Genomic DNA, 22,659 nt, shown 5'->3' on the forward strand with positions numbered 1-22,659 from the left:
CAGCCTGGAGCAGGACCAACACGCCCACTTGGCCTCATGTGCTGACTTGACGATGGCAGTGCGGCACTACCTGCAAGCCTGCGGCACGTACAGAGGCCCTGGCGGGTCCTCCTCACCCTCACCCTCCCCCCCTCAGCATCTCGCCGCGTAGCCAAGCTGTAGTGATTGGGACCGGTGGTGGAAGGATCACACCACTGCCACACACCGAGAATGCAGCAACCTGAAGCACTCGCTCCGCTCCGGGGGGGGCTGTGGGCGTGTATACATGCTGCATCCGACGGTGAGGTAGAGCAAGGTGAGTACGCGGAGCTCGGTGACACAGACCGAGGGGAAGCGGAAGTGGAATAAGGCCTTGCATTGAGCCCAAGCTGCGTGCCAGCCGCACCGTCCAGCTGCGCGCCTGCGGGAGCGGAACGGTGTGGCTCAGACGACGCCGCCGACCTGGTCCGCCGACGGCTGGCACCTCGCTCGTCCCGAGCTTAGACCATCGGCTTGTGTTGACGCGGACACACTGGCCGAGAGAAAGATGCAAGCTGGCATGAAGGGTGGATGGGATGATGCATGTCGGAATGTCTCGTGATGCGGATTCAAGAGAATGACTCCTCATGCCGGCGCACGCATCGCGGCTAGCCTCTACACTGCTACTGGACACTCAGGCAGGCAGGCAGGCAGCCATCAAGCCGGGCTGTCTGTCCATTTGCTAGGCGCGACACGTCTGTCCAAGACCTGCCCTGGAGGTGCTCATAAACGCGCAGACGCATGCATGCGTGATCAGATGATGTATGTGCCCGTTGTGAGCCATCTTCTGCTAACTAGCCGACCGTTATCGTGGCGGACGTTTCGAGGTCACTCTCACGGGCTGTTCCCCTGCACTGCAGAAGATGGGATGATCCTCCTGGCCACATGCCCGGTCTCAAATCAGGCCTCTCTTGGCACGGAGCTGAGCTGCGCTGCGCTGCGCTGCTCTGCTGAAATAACGGCGCGTTCCTGAGGGGAGTTAAGGAGGCAACCCATGATCAAGCCTTTGGGAGCTGAAAGCATGTAGCGCATGTATGTATGCATCTGGGCAGGAGGATTCGAAGAAGAAGCTGCGGGAAAACAGCATTTGGTGCACGACGTGACACTGAGTGTGGTGGCTTGGGTCGCAGACTGATTGATGAAGGAGGGGGGGGGGGGGTGCGGGCGGGACGCGCGACGATGTCACCGTTGCAGACCCAAACAGTAAGCAGCTGCACCTGGAGCTTCCAGGAGCTTGGGCCATCAGCCTGGCACCTGTCAACGTATCCGACATTAACATCATAGCATCGCCGTCAGCATCCAACGCGTTCCTTACCAGCGCTAGACACCTCCAATGGACCTTCAATGGACCCAAAGAAGACTTATGACCAATACAGAAGATTAATGGGATCTTTTGAACGCTTTCGATTGACCTTCTTTCCAAGTGGCATTGCCAGATGCTGATCCGTCCCTGCGGGAGTGATGGTTGATGTTAGGACGGACCCCCCGTCAGTCAAACCCAGGTCAATAGCTCCGCACTGCCCCACCACCGTCTCTGGAACGTCTTCCTTCCGTCAACCAACAACAAACCACCCCCCCTCCCCCGAAACACAGCCCCCCGACTCCCAACGCCAGCTTGGGAGCAGAGGAGCAAACAATCCATCAGCCACATTGATCTTCTGCAACACAAGCCGCTGTCAATCTCTTCAAGTAGACGTGGTTGTGGCACATACGACATGTAATCGGCTGTCAATGATTATGCTGGCCGGCCCTTTCCACTTTCCTCCCGTCTCACCCCCCCCCCCCCCCACAAGAGAAACCAAGCCCGGATTTTCCATCGCCTTGTGACACGGAGCCTCCATCAGCACTCTAATGACCTACACATGACGCATTGTCGCTGTCTGGAGAGAGCCAGAGCCTTGCCGTGCTCAGCTGGGAATCTCGCCTTTGTGTAACCGGGTGGGCTTGAGTCCTGTCAGCCTGTCACTCGCCTCCCTTCCTCCATGCTGTGACATTGCGCGCGTACCTGGCGTGCCTGGATATTGCGAATCAGCTTGCGCACCCGGGTCACTCGGTGGGCCTGAGGATTTTGCCTTCAGCTTGTCTCGCCTGGTGCGCGCTGTTTCAATCACGAGGATGAGTAATTATCTACTTGAATTTTTACATCTCTTGAGCCCGCCACCTTTGGACTTTGGACGGACACAGCGGATTCTGACTGGAAAGTATCCTCATTCATTGATTGCGCTCCGGCGCCCAAGTGGTCCATATCAAGTTCTCGTGATGAATGTAGCCACAGCCCAAGCGGTTTCAGCCATGTTTATGAAATGGTTTGTGTCCCACACACCGACGATGGCCACCGTGTGCTAGACACCAACGTCTCGTCTACCTAGTCGCGATACCTCAAGTGCATTCTAGCCTGTTTTCTCAGTTTTCATACGCTCAAGAGAATAGTCATCCCCTCAGCTGTGACATCGTGGTTGGTTGAGACCGACATTTCCAATAGTAGGCCCCTCCTGCTTAGCGAGCCATGATAATCTGAGTCGTGAATGCAAATACTCGGCTCTATTCGTACCTTATCTCACTGGAAATCGCCTAGCGGGCAATGAAGAGCAAATTCAAAATAATTAGTGTATTTCTCCACATGGACATTCAGACGCAGCGACTGCAGGCACTGGTGTTCCTGAAATGCGGAAGACACATCATCAGCCTGGACAATCCCTTGAAGCTCTTAGGTAAGCAGAGTGCTCTCACAAAAGCACATAGCGCCTGCTGCTCCATCCGGTCTTCACGGCCTTGCTCGGGTTTCTTGTACGAGGAACGCCCACCACATAGGTCAGCCGATGCCCTGAGTACATCTCAAACAATTCTTGGGCTCTTGCAGCAACATGGAATTCATTGTTGGGTTAGTTCCGGCACTTCTCACTCACGACAGTTGGTCATCAGTAGAGCCGCGACTTCCCTGGGCATCCGAACAAGTTGGCGTACAATCTCGGTCCGAAAGAGGTTTAGGCCTCACGGGGCTGCTCATAAAGTCTGAGAAATACTGGAGTACAATGGCGGAGCATTTGTTGCGCTTGTGCTTCGCGTGATATATTGCAGCGGCTTTTGGCCACAAACCTACGCGGCAAAGGGGACACCGGCTCACCTATCAATATTTGTCAGGCCAAGGTGCACACCTGGCCAGCTTGGTAGCTTATTGGATCGGGCGAAGGGCTCCAATCTCGGGGAAATAGGAAATACCACAGGGAACATCGTTCTGCGTATTGGGGGAAAGCAGAGACTATTTTGGAACAGGGTCAGTGCGGAACGTATATTTATTGCATGTCGATGCAAGGCGATCTTGATTAGCCGATCCGGCTGGCTCAAGGCACCGCTTCACACCTTGTCAACCATGCGCTGGACTGATCAATGCCATCCCACTGCGACGCCCACAACCTCTTCCAGCGTAGAGACATTTCTCAGTAGCCGCACCTGCCGAAATATTGCTAGTATTGATTCCTATGGTGTTGCCATTCGAGCCATACCAGTATGATATCTCGGTATAGGAGCTCGTCTGACTTTCCCTTTCGACAAAATAGCTGTCACAACATTGAATATCAAACAACATCCCTCGCATTATGGTCGCTTTGTTGGAAAAATGGTCATTCCGCGTCTGCCGGTGAGCTAAAGCCTCTTGACGGTACGGTCACCTTGAGTGGTCAGACTTCCGGTGGGCGTTGTCCCATGTCAAGAAAAAGCATTAAACTTCGCGCGTTGCATGGTTCTTCTGAGAAGAATGAACCACGGCGTGCCGACTGCAGACAGGACCCGAACGCCTGGCACAAAAACTTACTCGCAGCGTGTCAGAGCCCCGAGCTTGTTTGATTGTAACGTCGCGGTCATTGCTGCGCTGGTGGCGCGCAAGCTGAACCCAGCAGCCATGTTGCCAGCTAGATATTTTCCGCACTAGACCCAAACCTTGTGCCAGGCCATAATGAAATTGATCTTCAATCTTTTGTCAACCGCGGCCCCAAGCGCTTTGCTGAAGTGGTGACGTTCAGCTGGCGCACAGCAGACTTTTTGCTCTGGTTTCCCCCCTCCTCCAAAGTAATTCTTGTTTGGGAAACCCGGAATTGGATTTCTTCTCACCGTTTTCGTAAACCTCAGTCGCGTTAACGCATGGAGGACAACGAAATGGGCACTTCACGCGAGCCTCGCGTTGTCTGACGAGTTGTCAAGTCATGGCGCCATCTCGACAGGGCGAGTGTTATGTCGGAATATCGGTCACACTCTTCGCTGCCACCGCCGCACTGGCACTCCGTTTATATGCCCGCCATCTCACTCGAGTCCGTCTTGGAATCGATGACTACTTCTGTATCGTAGCCTATGTGAGTTTTGGGCCACTCACGAACAAAGTGCAAGTTCAATGCGTTTCAACCGTCCAAGCTGACAGAAGAATCCAGATTTTCGCAGCAATTTGTTCCGGCCTCATGTTCAGCTGTCCGTAGGTTCCTAAACATCGTGTAGAGTGAAATGGCTAACAATTATAATCAGGGACGAATTACGGTCTCGGAAAAATACTGGCTGATGTTCCACGCCCGCAGGCTGTCATCTTCCGTGACAATACTTTGTATCTCTACATTCTTGAGTTCACATACGCCTACTCGCTCGGATTCTCCAAGCTGTCGATTCTTGCATTGTACTGGCGACTTTTCAGCCTTTTCAGGATCCGCCTGCCTATCATCACACTCTTTGTGGCCACGATTATTTGGCTTCTCTGTCGGACGTTTCTGGGCCTTTTTCATTGCTATCCTATCCAAGCATTTTGGGAGGGAAAAGCCAAATATCCCAATGCTGTCTGTCCTATCGATGACGCAAAATTTGAATTTGGAACTGTTGTTGTTCATGCCTTTCTGGACGTCACCATCTTCAGCCTGCCGATTTTCCAAATACAACAATTAACTTTCAGGACCACCGGGGAGAAGCTAGCTGTACTAGCTATTTTCGCATCGGGAGCTTTTGTATGCATCGTTTCCATAGTCAATCTGACGCAACTTTATGCGTTCCTGCATACCGACGCTTCGATAGAGGTCCTGTAGTAAGTGGAAGACCAGAATTTTGTCTCTTGGTATGAGTCCTGTACGGCTCTTTGGTCCAAGACAAAATCTGCACAAAACTTGCTAACGTCCTTCTTCACTTCCAGCAATACGGCGCCTCCGGCACTATGGGGCCAAATCGAGATCAACATGGCCATCGTTGCAAGTGAGTTGAAGTAATCCGGACTCACGCCTCAAGGTTCAATCCTTTTCTGACGCCTCTCAGTCAGTCTCCCACTTGTCCGACCTGTTCTCCAGAAGGCCTTCCGCGGGCTATTTCCCACGAGAACTGATACACGAGGTAGCCAGGACGCAGAGCATTATCCTGGGTGGGTCCACATGGAATGGCTCAGGAAGTTAACATCGATATCGTCATCCACCGCTAGGACTGGAAGGACTGCAAGAACCGCAACCACCGGTGTGACGGGAGACACCAGACATGATGTGGCAAATGATGAGGTGGAACTGACAAGTTACCATGATCTGGACTCTTTTGCGGACGCGATGACTCGGACACATACGTACGCTACTGGTGGACGGGTACCTTTGGAATCAGGCTCATCAGACTTCAGAAATGACCTTAGGGTTACATGGCGCCTGCCGCCGAGGAGCCCTGTGCCTGGCTTTGATTCCATTCTAGAGATTGTGAGCCCCAAGGAAGCTGGCAGCTTTGATAGGAGCAAGGTGTAAATTGATCATAGGCCTAGTATGTATCATCAGAATGCAGATCTGATGAAGCGTATCAATAAACTTAACGATGACATTTGTCGTGCACACAGATTTCAGACTTCTCTTACGCCATGGATTGCTCACAGATCTGTATATACTAAGCATCATGAAATGTGCCACGCTCAACTCGAATACATGCATATCTCCTTGGCAGAAGACGACATGGATATGTGCACAACATTGGGGCTTGATATGATATTCAACTATTGATAAACCAATTGTCGGATCGCCAAAGTCCCAGCACAGAGGTCAGCATTAGTCTGAGGTACCCCTCCCTTGCCCCGACTGTCTCCTTAATAGCTACGTGCGCGATCACAGCTCCGACGTAAGGTCCTTCTAGTCTCATCAGGGGTTGACATATTCACAGACAATTCTCATATATCTTCTGATTGGATAAGGACCAGCGTTGTTTGTGACTTGTAAGAGGAGGTGAAAGTCGGTCAAAAGGCCGGTATATGGGTTAGTCCATGGTGCCGGTGCGGTGATCTGAACTTCTCTCCCTACCGCAACGTGCGCAAATCCCGCGTCGTTCAGGTCTGATGCATTTCCTGCAGGTCCATTGATTGCTTTCAGTTGGACGTCCAGATAATCCGGCAGGAACGTTGTTGGCTCGGGGTATATAATCCATAGAAAACCTAGTCTGCTGTTGTCTGCCGGGTGGTCTGGGTCGTAGGTCAAATTGGCACTGAATGTATAAGTTTGATTTGCTGTGACGTTGAGAAACAACGGGTCCGGGCCTTGATGACCGTTGACATTCAGAACCGGTTGGTGTGATACCTGGGTAAAATCCTGTGTCAAAGTCCATTGCATGCGAGCTGCGAAGTCGTCTTGGGACGCTGATCGCCACCGCCAGATAGACGCCTGATTTGTAGCCCAAGTATTGCCGTCAGCACCTATCGCGCTATCAATCGTGTTCACGAAGTGTTTGGCAGTACTTTGCTCTGCAAAATGGCTTGGGGCTTGCGGTAGATTATATCTGCCACCCCAGGTACCCCAGTCAATGCGGTCGCGATAGATCAGACCGTTTTGAACAAGCCATAAGAAGCTAGGGGTATCGCCTTCCATACCGAACTCGATTTGAGGATACTCGGCCGAGGGGTCCAAGTCTTATATTCGCATCAAGCCACGGGTTCAACACAGTCTCGTTTGCAACGCATGCGCAATCTGCAACGTTGATACCGGGCCATGTAGCGGCCGGGTACTCGTTCCATGCGTGCACGGAAACGATGTAGAACATATCAGGATAGCGAGCTCGCATCCAAGCTCCTGTATCATCCTGATCGGATATTGCGTAGAGCCTGATGCGTGACCGCAATTCTTTTGCCTCAGCGACCGACATCGTGTTGTCCATATGGTATAGTGATTGAGCAAGCGTATTGGTGCCACCCCAAGCAGAAATGAAGAGAGGCTCCTCCGACTCTTGAAGACTGGAAATAATGCGTTGCGCACCTTCGCTAATCGTCTCGTTAAGAGCAGCGAGTCCGAGTGTCTATCAGTGGTCAACTGTCAGGAACATGATCAAAAGAAGATTGAATCAGTCTTAGCCTTTCCCCTTTTCTTTATCCTAGGAGAATAGTTTCTAGGGAGAGAAAAAAGAAGATGGAAACTCACTGCTGGGCCGGATGTAACTAGCTGGAGAAGATTTTCTGCACTCTGATATTGTGCCTTTGGATGGACGTGTTGATTCAGGTTATTAACCACGTCTCCGTAAGCCCGGACAATAGTTCTCATCTCCTCGGGGTGAGTCGTGTTCTTAAGCCACCACGATGTCGTAGCGCACAGTCCCTTCGTCTCAAATTCGTTGGAATATAGCATGTATCGTACGAGTGACATGGAATCATCTGGTTCGTTCAAGATATCTGACAAAATGAACACTCTTGGTTTCCAGTTGTAGGATTGTAGTGTGTCCTGGATTGTGCCATTGTCACCGCTCGAAAGGATGTTTGCATATGCAACGTGCAATACAGAGCATATACTGAGTAGGCATATAAACAGGTTCAGAAAAGCCATGACGGTCAAACGCGCAGGCTAAGATTTAAACTGACGGATTAATAAGTTTTCTCAAGACTTTCAGTTTAAGCCTAGAGACGCGTGCAACTAGCATTTACCTGCGGCAACGAATGAATATATATCTCAAGCGCTTTCGCATACTTAAGTAGTAGGTGGAAACTCCGCTTGAAGGATGAGGTCATGTGAGTTCTATTGAAAGGGGTATTTCACCGAGCCAGGTGCTGATCCCTTGGAACACTGATTGACAACGAGAATGGTGTGGGCGGATACAGCCTTCCGACTGGGGGGATTCACTGGTCACGTCGGTCCAAATTGTCGAGCGGGGATGAAGTCGAATTGTCGTATCAAATACGAAAAGTGACAGGCCCTGGTTCTCCGTACTCGTTCCGCCTCCTATACGTAAACTGCCGCGAAAGGAGTGACAGAAAGAGGGGCAGAAGACGGGTAACAATGCAGAATCAGGAGATCAATACCAAGGCTAAGAAATAATAGATCCAGCAATGCAGTAATGGCAAGGTTCATTAAAACTGGCAAGTAATAAATAACGAAGCATATTATCATCAAACAGTCCCTACATACCTTAGAACTCTAGATGTATATAAACAATAAAGTTTTAAGATATATTATAAAATCTTTTAAAACTTGCTTATTTGTAAAATTTCATGAACCTTTTCCGAAGTCCTCAATTCTAAACACAGCTCTCAATTTTCTTACATATTGATAGACTTCTTAGCTTTGAAAAACAAGTTTAAGCGCCCCATCAGCCCTTGTAGACCTTGCCCCTCTGCACCAGGCACAAGTCGCCCTTTGATCCACCCAGGCAGTTTGTTGCGAATCCGATCCGTCCCGAAACGGCGGTCTATGAGCACGATGGCAGCGTAGTCTCCCTTATGTCGAATCGCGCGTCCAATGCTTTGGTTGACAGCACGCATACATGCATTTTCGTAGAAGTCCCGCGCAGCCTGCTTGGCCTCCTGCGATGCTTGTGCTTTCGACATTGTTGGTGAAGCCTGCATTAAGCGAGTGGCAGTGGATGACTCGAGGTACTCAATCCGTGCCTTCCACTCAGGGCTGTTGATGTTGGGATATGGGAGACCTATAATGACAACACACCGACCGAGGCGGTCAGAGAAGTTTATGCCCTCGGACATCTTACCACCAACAACGCTTAGAAGTAGCGCGCCTTTGGCATGCTTTTGATCTTTCGGTTGACTGTCTCCTAGTATGGCTTCGCTGTATCCCGCCAGAACTTCGTCACTGGACCCGCCTTTGCTTTCCCTAAACAGAGCTTTCTTGGCTTGGAATCGGTCCCACAATGACTTGCCGCCATCGGTCGTTGGCGGTGCTTTCCAAACCTCGATGACTTCATCCAGGTAGCCATAACTGGGAAAAAACACGACCACGCCGTCGGGTACTACCGAGCAGATATTCAGCAGTGCTTGGCCAAGCCTGTTGATCGTGTCTTTATCACTTCGCCTTTGGAAGCTGAATTCAAACACACCGCTTGTTGCATCGGCTGCAGCAGAATTTTGAAATGTGTTTCTGGGCCGCGTAGATGCCAATGTCCAGGCGCAAAGGTTCGAATCGGGTATGACGTGGCCACAGCTGAGAGTGGTGATTTTGTCAGGCTTCAAGTAAGGGAAGAGGTGCGTCTTGTAGTCCTCGAACGGGGACATGGTGCCTCCAGCGAGAATGACTGCCCGTGCGGAGGTTGCAATAGATGAGAAGGCGTGTGTTGGGGACAGCAGCAAGTACGATAGCTTGAGATCAGGAGGAGCCGAGGTTCTTTCATAAAAGATGCGCCCTTCATCGGCTGGGTTTGTGAGAGCAACAATGAAAGAAATAAGAGCATGAAGGACAGGGCTAGAGTGAGTCGGCTTGGTTGAGGGATCCGAGCTTTCGGACTCTTCGATGTGGGCCGCATAGCTTTCGACCTTGAATGCAAGCTTTGATTCTTGGACGTATTTGATCAGCTTGAACATGTTTATCTGATCAATCCCCTTGCTTTTAAGTAAGGAGTTAGGATCGACAATTCCGTGCACACTCTGCTTAGAGTTAGTGAAACGCAGACATGGTCCGTTAGGTTTGATATGCTCACCTGGGAAGACAGAGCCGTGGTTGACCACTCAGTCAGCCCGTCGATAACCTTAACAACTTGCGCCACCATGATCCTGTTTTCGCCCTTGAGTTTCTTTCCGAATCTCTTGAAGTATACGCCCAGCATCTGCCGCGCCCTCCTCAGCTCACTCAGTTGTAACTGTGCAGCATAGACATTCGCAACAGCGTCCATGACGTTGTGTGCCTCGTCGATAATCACCACATTCCCCTCGAGTCGTATCCCCAGTGCCTCGCGAGCGCTTGCCTGCAAAAGCAGCGGATAAGGTAACGTGATAATTTCAGCCGCAGGTATTGCTGAACGTGAGGCGTAGTAAGGACACACTTGATGAGATCTTCCCATGTCGGAGAGGTCCTCGATATCAGGAAGGGTTGCCAGAGCTGCATCCCTGAATCGGTGTGTTTCAGTTAGATTCTCAGAGTTTGGAAGATATGCACATTTGTCTTTTGAATTGGGCTTCTGCAATTCGCTGCACTTGTCGTTGATGGCGGCTACGGATCCGAGTTTTGATACGGCCGGATTGATGCAGAGCTTTTGCCGTGAGGAAAGAGGGATCTGTTTTACAGGTTCATGCCCTGGCAACTCATCCTCAGGATGTTGGACCATCAAATCCGTGGGCAAGGATGAAGGGAAGATGGGACGACGCAACTCCGATATGAACTGCGTCAGTTGAGAGTGAGTCCTTGAAGCGTAGTAAATCTGCAGGAGCCGTTAGTGATGGTGAAAGTGCTGTTTTTCTGGAGAAACCCACTTTGATCTCATCCTCAAATGGTTCATCATCAGTATCCACCTTTCGTGCTCCTCCCATTCCAATATTGTCCAGCAGTGCTCTTGTCTCCTTGCTCAACCCGTCGAGAGCATCCTTTTCATCCGAAGCTCGAGCGTCGCCGCCATCTTCCCAATCATCGATAAGGAATTCGGCTTCTTCCTCATCTACTACCCGTGATCTTGGTTTTAATTCCGATCGGTCGATACGGCGCCGCTTGCTTGCGCGTGCTTCTGTATCCTTTTCCTGTTGGCGGATCTTTTCCAGCCGCGCCTCACGTTCCTCCCATTTTGCCACGAGCTCGTTTCTTTTGCGCCGCAACATCTGCTCGATTATCCAGTCGGGCTCGCCCTCGGCCTCCTTGGGATCGATCTGCATTGAAGCTGTGAAGGCGCGTCTCTTGAAGTCTCGCAGCCAAGTCATTGACGCACAAATAAGCGATAGCGATTTTCCTGTGCCCGTTGGACTTTCGAGGATTCCTATCTGGCCTGAGCCACGCGCGAGAACATCATATGCTGCTTTCATGAATTCAAGTTGGACGTCATAGGGCGAGTATGGGTGGTGAAAATTGGTTTCATCCCGCTGGGCCGCAATTGAAGCATCGACATCAGAATTCATGGTTGATAGGAGCGCGTGTCGCCCAATGTGGATCTTGGGGAAAGGCAAGTCAGGACATAGGTATTACGCTGCAGGCCAGTCGGCGTCATCACAGGCGTCTCCAAGAATGACTGAATGAGTACGAAGTCCTCCGCACACGAGGATGAATGTTGTTTGCAAGTCGTGCTCAGAAAACGGGTTCGGGTTGTAGCTTGAGACTTCAATCTTTGGCCAAGTTCGGCTAGGTCAACCTCCCACCCTAACCCTAGTTCCACCACTTGTTGGCGAACCCCCTCCCCCCGAACAATCACTACTCTATCCATCTGCTCACATCGCGCAGGCGTGCTACGCAAAGCCGCCTTTATACTCTTTTCATTATTCTATACTTGTTCTTGAAGCTCAATTTGACATTCTATCCCTGTGCTAGAGACCTCCGCCTCTCATGTGTAGCTTATCCACGGCGCAAGCCTCACGCTGCATCTTTCCTGCAAGACTTGGTCGCTGCTGCTGGTCCAGCAAGTCCACACAGCAATGCTGTTTCGCTCTGTTATACATCTTCTTTGTCTGCGCCAACGTTCGCATTGCCTCGGAAGCTTTCTTCAATATGCCATCTCAAATGATTACACTGTCAGCGCAAGCCGAGTCGTCATCATCGTGTTGCGTGTTTGGTCTTCAGTCTCAACCTTTCCGATCAAACTTCATTCGCAATGATGAAAGTGATATCACGGATGGAACTGTGACCACTTGTTTTGTCGCTTTTTATATTGCAAATCCAAGTACAAGAGGCATGTCTGCCAGAAATCCAGCCAGTCTCTTCTTTCGCAAAAACAGGTACGAGGACAGGTGGTTGGTCATTCTGTGCCCGCCCGCTAGAGAATGAAGGCTTTCGAGAACGGGCTCTTGTTCTTGACCACCAGGAGATCCACATTTATGGGCTTGGCACAAACATCTATGTTTACAATAGTCTCTGATTAGACTAGTCACTTCGTGGTGCTGCTGGCCAAGCAAATGCATACAACCTTGGCCGCTGCTAAGATCCGGATTAGGTAGGTCATTAGATGCGATGCCTGCTTCGCTACCGATATCGTCAGTCACAACGTTTAGCTACAACCCTGCAAACATACCGGTGAAATGCTGTATTAAAAAGGCTTCATCATTGAAGACGAGACTCCTTTCCCTAGTCAATGCTCTGGCAATTTCGTAGCTTCTCACGCGCCATCCCGGCCCGCCGCCAAAATGCTTTCGAATTGTCTCTTCTGGCTTTCTGTTGCTATTAGCCTCGCTGCTGCACGTCCCTCCCCCAGAAATGCCTCGCGAGTGGACAAAAGAGCGGCTTTACTTAGTAGTCAACGCCTGAACACTGTCTCCACATTCACGACTCTTGACGAGAGCGGCGACTCTTCTCCCACCAAGCGTCAGGAATGGAATGCGGATCCACATGCAAATGATCTTGCGAATGGGACAGTCCCCTACTACGTCCAAGCCGCAACGCTGCGAGTGCAAAAGGTCGTACCAAGCGCAAGCTTGCGCATCGAAGATGGCTATTATATTGGGACCAATGGAGTGGGCCATGTTCACTTCCAGCAGATGGTGGACGGAATTGATATTGATACTGCCTATTTTAACGTCAACGTAAGTTGCAGGTCTACTTCGCAAACTGACAGATTCGTACCATGTTTGAATGAATAATTGACATGTCAAATCTAGATATTGGAGAACGGAACTGTGCTTTCCTACGGACACTCGTTCCACTCGGATGCCTCCCCCACACCAAAGGTTGCGAGAAAGAGTGAAAATACCGTAACTCCTCTAGAAGCGTTCGAGAACGCTGTCAAGCTTCTCAATCTTCCTATTGAAGATGGTGCTGGTGCAGCTGTAGAAAAGATCGACGGCCTATTCGAGAGCTACACTATCAAGTTGACCAAGGGCTGTGTGGCAGACCCAACAGCAAAGTTGGTATATGTCAACAGAAACGCCTCGCTCATCCTCACCTGGCGAATAGAGACGGACTTCGGGTCGGACTGGCTCATGTCCTACATTGACGCTGCTTCTGGGAACGAGGTTGTAGGAGCCGTTGAACACACAAATGGTGCTACTTACGAAGCTTTGTGAGTTCTTACAATGCCCTTCTAGCTGATGCAAAGCCTCTAAAGACTGATCACTCAACAATAGCCCGTGGGGTACAATGAACCCCGACGAAGGCTCTCGTGAGCTTATTGCCAACCCGGAGGATAAGCTGTCATCGCCATTTGGCTGGCACTCAGATGGCAACCAGAGTTACACGACCTTGAGTGGAAACAACGCATATGTTACTATTGGAGATTCAACAAGCAGCGTTCCCGATTCACCCTCACTTGCCTTCTCCTACCCGTATTCTCCCTCTACCACTGACTGGCAATCATATGTGAACGCATCGGCCACCCAGGCTTTCTACACCGTCAACAAATTCCACGACATCCTTTACACCCTGGGTTTCACCGAGACGGCGGGGAATTTTCAGGTGTCAAACAACGGCAAAGGTGGACTCGGCGGCGACCCTGTGCAAATTATAGTCCAAAGCTCGACTGGTTCCGCTACGATGACAACGCCAGCCGACGGGAGCAGCCCTCGCCTAACCATGGGCGTGTGGACGGGTGCCGGTACTCCGTACCGGGACTCTGTGTTCGATTCGACGGTTCTCCTTCACGAATACATGCACGGCGTGACGGTGCGTCTGGTCGGCGGGCCAACCATCTCCGGCTGCCTCTCGAGCGGCACAACTGACGGTCTTTCATTAAACGAGGGCTTCTCTGACTTCGTGCCAACGCTCCTTCGTGTCAAGGCTGGAGACACCCGAAACACTGATTATACCATCGCGGACTGGGCGACTGGCGCGCCGATCGGCCTCAGATCTCACTACATCTCGACCAGCCTGCAGACCACGCCTCTCACCTTCGAGTCGCTGAACGTTTTGAGCAGTAGCGGCGGCTTCGACCTGGCCACCGTGTGGGCTACGGCCCTGTACGAGGTTTTCTGGAACCTAGTCGATACCTACGGTATAGGAGACGTGGACAAGGTGACGCTGGGTGCGGATGGGCTACCACAGGGGGCGCGCTATCTCCTGCTCAAATTAATCCTGGACAGTGATGCCCTGATGCCTTGCTCCGCGAACCATTTGCAGGCGCGCGACGCGCTGCTCCAAGCCGATCGTGTTCTTTCTGGGGGCACTAACCAGTGCGCCATCTGGAAAGGCTTTGCCAAACGAGGGTTTGGGCAGGATGCTGTCAGGGGGTCTGGATCGGAGACGAGAGTGAATGGGTTTGTTGTACCTTCTAATTGTTGACGGTAATTGAGGCCCTGCGTAGACAAATAGGTCACTTAGAGCCTTTTAATCATAGTTGCTTTACGCGTTGTAGTAGCTTGAATTTGCCTCATGAGGATTTTCAGAGTGACGTTTTTCCGAGGAGGATATTTCGGTCTTTCTCATTCGGAATTAGCCAGTGCACACTATCAAAGTGGAATTATCAAACAGGCAAAGGCGAGCTTTCAGGCTTTGATACATCAGGCAATCCACTACGGAAGATATGAATAGCCCCGCGTTTCGCGCACGTTCATACTGGCTGTCTGGAATGGACAAATATGGATATGAGTACAGAGTCGTAGCAGCAAAGGAGCCGAGTATATGCGCGGATGCTTTCCAGAAAGGATTCGGGAACATTCGCGAACCTTAGAAAAAGCTGAGCTTCTCGGTCGAGCGAGTTGAAGTCTAAGCAGAAACTTCTGGGCTCGAAATACAACACTTCGTATTCCCATCTTGCAATACAAGTGTTCCGGCTACCTGGAACGGAATTTTGAGGGCTTCCTGGTGGCCTTGAACCGGCAAGACGCATCGCAGATGGCGGACAAGGGATTGTGCTCCCCATCAACCATGCAGCATTGAACTTGACTGCGTGTCACAGTCAAACACAGTCTAACAATGGCCTCCTATGATTTTGAAGTTTCGGGATCACAAAGGATGTTGAGACTTCCAGACAACGCGTATCATATAAAACGACGTCGATCTCGACCATGGATCACGGAAAACTCAACTCGAAAACACCCAAAACATCATCAACACCATTCAAACACTGCACAGTCTCCAATTATCCAAGATAACAACAGTCATCAGACTCCATCATGGTCATTATCACTATGCGGTTCACCAGAACCATCATCGCGGCTCTTCCGCTGGCCATCGCAATCATAGCCGGCCCGAACGCCTACAGTATATGCCAAGCTGGGTGTTCCGCTGTGCTCGCAGCCTGTTACAGTGCGGCCGGAGCCAGGGTTGGTACGGTTTACGGATCCGCAGTCCCAGTCCCCATCGCCGACTGCAATGCAGCTTTCATGGCTTGCAACGCCATGTGCGCGGTGATCACATTGTCGCAGACAGCCTGAACGCCGTGAGGAGGACTTTTGCGCCTTGTGGCGACTCGGTTCACAGCTAGGTCGACATCAGGTGCAATTATGCTGAAGGGAGGAGAAATTGAAACGCGGAAACAATCGAGGGAAGGCAATTGAGAGATGAAGAGCAATCACAGAGAAGAATACGGTGACAAAAGGGTCTAGCCCTTGGAGGCGAATATCAGGAGACGGTGGAGCAACAGACAGAGAGATGCGGTTGTCAGCCCACCAAGTGAGCTCCAAAGTCCAGGTCCTGCAGGGGGGTTGTCAGCCCGCAGGATGTGAAGATCAATAACAAGATACATGGGGAAATGCCGTCAGAGAGCACTTTGCCTGCCAGCCCGCATGGCTCGACTAGTATACTGGATGCCGTTGAGAGTGTGGGTGGGAGTGGCGCGACAGTAGGGATAGCAAGATCGTCCGGAAATACACATACCTAGGTCAACACATGTAGGCCGTTTGTGCAGCAGAAGTTGAAGTCATATCACAGCTGTGTAAATATGCTACACACCTAGGCCATATTGTTTATATGTGTATCGTACGCGAGCCACAGTCGAGCAGCCACAATATGTTTGATTAGGTACAGCATGCAGTGCAAGTGAATTAGATACAGCAGCAGTCTGGGCGACAGGATGGTGTACCTGGGCAGGGACAGACTGATGACAACCCCGCAAACGGCAAGGAATGGGATTGCGGAGTGGCGTCTCGCGTCACCCATGAATGCGCTGCACAATGCACATGAATGCACATGGGCAGCTCCGGAAAAAGAGGGTCGGCCCCCCAGGTACAAAAGTACAAAAAGGGCGCCAGTCTCCCGCCTCTGAACTGAACCCAGCCGGGTGGGAAAACACGCGCCGCAGCCAAGTGACGCTATCCACAATATCGAAGTGATTGACTGATTGACTGCCTGACTTAGTGATCGGTTGACTGGTCGTTGATGAATAATCTGCCTAGGTACTTGTGGTACTGTAGAATCTAAAGGTATGTGATGATCTTCCCAAGGTTCCCACCCCCCAAGTCCAAGTCCAATGTGTCCAAGTTGCTATGCACGCAGCAAGGTCTGGCCTACAGTACCAAATGGCGCATCACCTTACTTGTCGACTGTAGGAAGACACTGACTCACCCAGTGATTCAAAGTTCACCAGTCAGAAGCCCACGGGGGATTACTGCAAACTACACAGTAAAATCAGCAATATCGCGTGGCCAGGTCAGGCCAGGTCTGGAGTGGCATGTCGCCCAGGTTCTTCGGATGACCCTTCCGACCTATCACCCACGATCCATACCACGTTATTATTGTTTCCCGCAAGCCCACAAAGCCCACAGGTGAGCAGAGCCCCATCCTAGGTATGATGCCTATTCCAATATGTACTGTACATACGTGTATACTGCGCTGCAAGAGCTACACGGCACTGCAGCTTCATCATGCAGAAGCTGAGGCTGAGGCTGCAGCTGCAATCGTCCATTGTGCACGCCACCCAAGAAAACAAATTGTTTTTGAACCCAAGAACTGGCAGAAGACGGGCCCACTTACGTTCCCAGCCTCATCATTCACCTAGTTGACTTCTCCAGCATAGGCTAGGCCTTGGACGCCTCCCTCGACGAGTTGAGCTCCAGTCGATCAAAAGCTCAGCACCCACACTGAGCATTCACTCTCCTGGTCCTCGACATCCCATCCTAGGTCCTAAGGCTCAAGAGGTGCAGAAATCCCAAGGACCCTTTTCCTTGTGTGGACGGCGAGCGAACTCACTCTTGACGAAGGCGGACGTGCCCCACTTTCTGGAGCCTGCCATTCTCGAGCTGCCATTGGCCTGTCACGGCTAGCTGCCGACGCTAGGCAGGGAGCTCTGGACCTCCAGCCCACCACCCATTTGCACCCATTTGGCACCCATCCGCACCCGTTGGGGTCGCGGGTACCTGGGTACTTTGGACCTTGGGGGTGTCATAGAGGTACCACCACACTACTGCACCAATAGGTGCTTTGTCAACCGCCGTCCAAGGTACCGCTCTCCACCTCTTATGTCCACCTTCCACCAGGGTGTGGCCCAAGCTTCTTTTGGCCTTGACCCATCGCATCGCATCGCTGCAGCGCATTCGCATCGCACCTCGTTCCTCCAACATCCTCACTCCCAAAGTCGACACCTTCGCAGCCATCGCCATCCCCAATTGACACCAGAACCCACTCTCCAGCCTGTCGCACCAGCTCCTCCTCTGGACCTCCACTTGTGCAGCCCTCCAGAGTAGCCCCTCGAGCCTCACACCTCCCCCGTTCTGTCTGCCATGGGAAGCTTAATCGCTGCCTCCCCATCTCCATCCTCCATCCAACGCGACCACACTTTTTCCAGCTAGAAAGCAGTTGACCCGACCATTTTTGTGAGCTTGATCCCTCCCTCGCCTTTCCAGACACCACTGCCTGTCAGGACCTCGCCAGGCTCTGTGTCTCGTGCAGTCCCGCAGCTACTAACCTCGCTGCTGTCCCAGATCCTGCCCTGATCTCTCCCCAACACCCACCCCATCCTCGACCATGGGTTCCGTCACAGAGTTCCCATTGGGTCCTCACCTCCGGTATCCCATAACCATCACCAGGCTGATCTACAATCCCGGCGATGAGGTCAAGAAGGGCTCCAATGCCATGGAGTTCTCGTACAAGTACAAGAGGGAGGTTGGCGACCAGATCACGGGCGACATTCGCCAGGAGGAGCAGACTGGCTTTGCCTCATGGCCCTGCCCTACCAACGGAACCCTAAAGTCCTGGGACATCCGCGTCGGCCAAGTCATTCCCCGTAGCCTCCCCTGCGTCCGCATTGAGGAGACCTGCATACACGACAATCAATATGGTGGCATGTGTCTTATCTGCGGCAAGAGCACCGACGAGATTGACTTCTACACCACCCAGCTCGACACCGCCCGTGCCCCAGTCCAGATGATCCACGACAACGTCAAGTTGACCGTCAGCCTCGACCGCGCTGCCGAGACCGAGCTGCTGCAGCAGAAACGTCTGCTCGAGCACCGGAAGCTGAGCCTGGTCGTCGACCTGGACCAGACCATCATCCACGCCTGCATAGATCCTACTGTTGGAGAGTGGCAGAACGATCCGACGAACCCAAATCATGACGCCGTCAAGGATGTCCAGAGCTTCCAGCTCAACGACGACGGCCCCCGCGGCATGGCCAGTGGCTGTTCCTACTACATCAAAATGCGCCCCAACCTACGACAGTTCCTCGCCAACATCGCCAAGCTTTACGAGCTACATGTCTACACCATGGGCACACGAGCATATGCTATGAACATCGCCAGAATCGTAGACCCTGACAAGAAGCTCTTTGGCGACCGTATCATCAGCCGGGACGAGAATGGCAACATGACTGCCAAGAGTCTGCAGCGGCTATTCCCCGTCTCGACCAACATGGTTGTCGTCATTGATGACCGTGCCGATGTTTGGCCCAACAACAGGCGCAATCTGATCAAGGTCGTGCCCTACGACTTCTTCAAAGGCACTGGTGATATCAACTCTAGTTTTCTGCCCAAGCGCCAGGACCAGACTCCAGCCCCAGAGGCCGTCCAAGAAACGCCTTCGCAGAACGGTGATGTGAAGCTGAACGCCGAGGGCGACCCAGCAGCGAAAGCCACAGCCGCGACAGCAGCGACAGCGACGGCCCCGGCCCTGGCCCCGGCCGGCACAAACGCTGTTGACGAAGCTGCACTGCTGAAAGCACAGAGCGAAGAGCAGGAGCGGGCTTTGGAGAAGCAGTTGACTGACCGGCCTCTGCTACACATGCAGGAGAAGCTTGACAAGGACGACGAGGAGGCCGAGAAGGCCGGCGTGGAGAGCGAAAGCCCCGAAGGCGGCCAGACGACGCCGTCGCACCAGCGACATCACGTCCTTCTCGACGATGACGCCGAGCTGATTTACCTAGAAAAACACTTGACGAACCTACACGAGAAATACTACGAGGCCTACGAGACCCGCGAGAACACTCGTGTAATACCCGACGTGGGCAATATACTCGACGAGCTGAAGCACGAGGTTCTGCGGGGCACACGCATCGTGCTCAGCGGCATCGTGCCCAACAACGTGGACAAGTGGAACCACGAGATCGCCCTGCAAGTAAAGAGTTTTGGCGCGATATTGGAAGACCGAATACACCCTGCAATCACACACCTGGTAGTCAGCCTCCTTCGGCCGCGGACGGCCAAGGTGCGCGAGGCAGTCAGGATACCGACCATCAAGATCGTCAACCAGAACTGGCTACAGGACTCAATCAGCCAGTGGGAGGAACTGGACGAGACACCGTACCTGCTGGACCTGCACCCTGCCGACCGGGGAGGCTTGGCGCCCCTGGTCTTGCCTGGCAAGGGCGAGGGTGGCAACAGCCCGGAGGCGATCGACACCGTCATGCAAAACGGCGGGGCCGGCGTGGACGAGCTTGATAGCGCGGACGAGGAGGACGAGCTTGACCCGCGCAGCCCCATCGATGAGCTCAAGACATTTGATTTCGACGAGGCCGATGAGGAACTGGCGGCCTTTATGGAAGAAGACGACGGCGACGAAGACAACGAAGACGGCAATTCGGAAGATGGAGGCCGCCAGTCGGATTCTGAGTTTGAGGACAACAACAGCACGACCTCGGAGACCGCGAGTGACACGGAGTCAAGAGCGAGCGGAGCCAAAGGTGAGGCAGTCAACGGCGCGTCGCCCGGCTCCAAGCGAAAACACGGTGATGGCAACACGGAAGGCGAGAGAGATGTGGAAAGCAGCGGTTCTGCGCTGGCAAAGAAGCTGAAGATGTCGCGGTCACAAGGAGGCAGCAAGCTGCGGTCGGCATACGAGCCCGAGTCGGAGCCGCAAGCACCAACAGCCGAGGCCACGACGGCAAATGGCAGCGGTGGAGGAGGTGATATTGGCGGGGACGAGGATGAGGAGGTGGACCTCCTGGAGACGGACGGAGGCGGCAACGAGGACCTGGACGATATCGACGAGGCGGATCTGATGGCTGAGCTGGACAAGGAAGAGCAAGAGGCGCTCGCAGAGAAGGGCTAGGTGCCCTGGATCTCGCCGCTCAACTCCAAGGCGCGCAACGCCAGGCTGGCACGAGGACGGTCGTCTACGCCTCCGACGCCTACCGAGTCCACCTTTGTGAAGGTCTAAAGGCGGTCATTATAGGGATAAGGGACTGTGGAATCACAGGTTTGCATTTACGGAGGGGGGTTTTCTCTAGCGATACTTGATTAGCCGAATGAATTAGAATCTATGTCACAACCAAAAGTCAGACCAACTACAGAGGCCTGATGTATCAACTTTGGCTTGAAGAAAGCGTCTAAGAGTAGTAGCATTTAAAGTACCGAGAGGGGAGATCTGGGTAGGCAGACAAGAAATATCGAGGCTGACCCTGCCCATGCTGTAGCTATGGTGAGCACATGGATGGGATATGGGGTATTACATAAGCATTTCAATCCCACCCGCACCTCCACTGCCCAGAGCTCCGACCAATCCAGCCCGTGTTGAATGCAAGCAATTGAGCCGCATCGCATTCCCTCCGACAATCAACATCTTCGACCTAACCTCAACCTCCACGTCCACCTCCGACCACCCCGAGACCACGTCCTGACCACCGCGGCGGCGCTCCCCAATCGACCGGCGCGGCGAACTCTGCAACCCAAAGAAGGCAAACGAAACCCCAGGATCGGTCGGCCAACCCGACCACCAAACAACAGCCCACCATGCCTCAGGACATGCCCCCAATTGGCGGGTACGACGCCGTCCAGTACAAGGTAAGATGATATCTCTACGAATGCGCTACGCCTTCCGCCCCTTCTGCATATCACCATGCCTCGATATGGCGCCGATGGCCCGAGAATTGGTGGATGGTAGCTTGGGCTTGGGAGGAGCTTAGGACAGAGGGCACTGGCCGAGCAGGACGACTACCGCGCATACGACTGCCAGCGCTGTACATACGAGCGAGCATGGCTGGTGGCATGACAGCAATGGAAGATTGCAACATGGCAAGAAATAGCTGGCCAAAGATCGTTCTGCTCGGAGGGCCCAGACGTTGGAACATGCGTACCGGATAAGCACGCCAGTGGAGGGTGCGATTTGAGGATGAGGAGCCCAGCCATATCACCTATCCAACAACCTTGATGGCACAGAACAAGTCGCAAAGTTGTGGAGCCTCCCCAAAGCCGGCCCAGGAGGGCGGCCGGTTCCACGCGAGAGGACTGCAACTGGCTGCTTGCACATGATGCCCGTTCTCGTGCTCGATGGTCACGCATTACGCATAATAAACTGTCTAGGGACGAGATTGCTGACTTGCACTGCTTATAATAGCGACACTTGCCCGCACGTGGCTTCAAGCCCGCCACACTTCTCGCCATCGGCGGCGGCGTGATGCTCTACGGATGGTACCAGTTCGGCAAGGGTGCAAGGGAACAACGGTGAGTCTCCAATCCCAGTTCCACTGTCACGTCAATTTGGGCTCTCGGTAGACTCGTAGAGCAGTCATGGCTGATACAGACCCGGCAAAACACAGCGAGCTCGCCCGCGAGAAGATGTGGTCCCGCATCCACCTGATCCCCGTCCTGCAAGCCGAAGAAGACCGCGACCAAGTGCGCCGCCACCTGGCCGACCAGCAGCGCGAGCGCGACCTGATGGGCGGCGAGAACTTCAAGGTGTACAACAACGACAGATTCGTCAAGCCTACGTTTGCCATCACACCAGAGAAGTCAAAGTAAGCGTTGACTGGGCTGTGGAGAGGAGAGCGAGGACGAAGGCGAAGGGAAGGTGGCGGGCGTATTTTCCGATTCAAGGCCCTTTAGCTGTGTGCTCAACGGATGGGCTCAACAGTCGAGATAGTGTGCCAGTCAGGAATAGAGCTGTAGATATGGTATGGTTCATCACGACCAAACAAAAGAGAATCAAAGAGGCAGGTTCAACGTCACGGAAGATGGCTCGA

At 52.7% G+C, this 22,659-nt stretch overlaps 6 protein-coding genes across 6 annotated transcripts; 5 read left to right on the forward strand and 1 right to left on the reverse strand.

Annotated features, from left to right (window-relative positions):
* Positions 1-4,217: 4,217 nt before the first annotated feature.
* Positions 4,218-5,762, forward strand: J7T55_007667 (uncharacterized protein; the record flags this gene model as incomplete). The annotated part of the gene is made up of 5 exons (XM_053134559.1): positions 4,218-4,364; positions 4,440-4,476; positions 4,531-5,074; positions 5,180-5,238; positions 5,299-5,762. 5 exons carry the CDS (start codon positions 4,218-4,220, stop codon positions 5,760-5,762), a joined length of 1,251 nt encoding a protein of 416 aa, XP_052987641.1.
* A 384-nt stretch (positions 5,763-6,146) lies between these two features.
* On the reverse strand, positions 6,147-11,311 carry J7T55_007668 (uncharacterized protein; the record flags this gene model as incomplete). The annotated part of the gene is made up of 6 exons (XM_053134560.1): positions 6,147-6,702; positions 6,869-7,290; positions 7,413-7,776; positions 8,526-9,757; positions 9,910-10,626; positions 10,679-11,311. The coding sequence occupies 6 exons, from the start codon at positions 11,309-11,311 to the stop codon at positions 6,147-6,149; spliced, it is 3,924 nt and encodes a 1,307-aa protein (XP_052987642.1).
* A 1,215-nt stretch (positions 11,312-12,526) lies between these two features.
* J7T55_007669 (extracellular elastinolytic metalloproteinase) lies at positions 12,527-14,612 on the forward strand (the record flags this gene model as incomplete). The annotated part of the gene is made up of 3 exons (XM_053134561.1): positions 12,527-12,922; positions 12,998-13,398; positions 13,463-14,612. The coding sequence occupies 3 exons, from the start codon at positions 12,527-12,529 to the stop codon at positions 14,610-14,612; spliced, it is 1,947 nt and encodes a 648-aa protein (XP_052987643.1).
* Positions 14,613-15,445: 833 nt separating this feature from the next.
* Positions 15,446-15,706, forward strand: J7T55_007670 (uncharacterized protein; the record flags this gene model as incomplete). Its single annotated transcript, XM_053134562.1, has 1 exon — positions 15,446-15,706. The coding sequence occupies one exon, from the start codon at positions 15,446-15,448 to the stop codon at positions 15,704-15,706; it is 261 nt and encodes an 86-aa protein (XP_052987644.1).
* Positions 15,707-18,233: 2,527 nt separating this feature from the next.
* J7T55_007671 (fcp1-like phosphatase) lies at positions 18,234-20,750 on the forward strand (the record flags this gene model as incomplete). The annotated part of the gene is made up of 1 exon (XM_053134563.1): positions 18,234-20,750. One exon carries the CDS (start codon positions 18,234-18,236, stop codon positions 20,748-20,750), a length of 2,517 nt encoding a protein of 838 aa, XP_052987645.1.
* A 680-nt stretch (positions 20,751-21,430) lies between these two features.
* Positions 21,431-22,438, forward strand: J7T55_007672 (nadh:ubiquinone oxidoreductase 14kd subunit; the record flags this gene model as incomplete). The annotated part of the gene is made up of 3 exons (XM_053134564.1): positions 21,431-21,481; positions 22,035-22,141; positions 22,237-22,438. The coding sequence occupies 3 exons, from the start codon at positions 21,431-21,433 to the stop codon at positions 22,436-22,438; spliced, it is 360 nt and encodes a 119-aa protein (XP_052987646.1).
* Between the last annotated feature and the right edge of the window lie 221 nt (positions 22,439-22,659).

This window comes from Diaporthe amygdali, assembly GCF_026229845.1.
Source record: "Diaporthe amygdali strain CAA958 chromosome Unknown NODE_46_length_305281_cov_63_574154, whole genome shotgun sequence".
Classification (NCBI taxonomy): domain Eukaryota; kingdom Fungi; phylum Ascomycota; class Sordariomycetes; order Diaporthales; family Diaporthaceae; genus Diaporthe; species Diaporthe amygdali.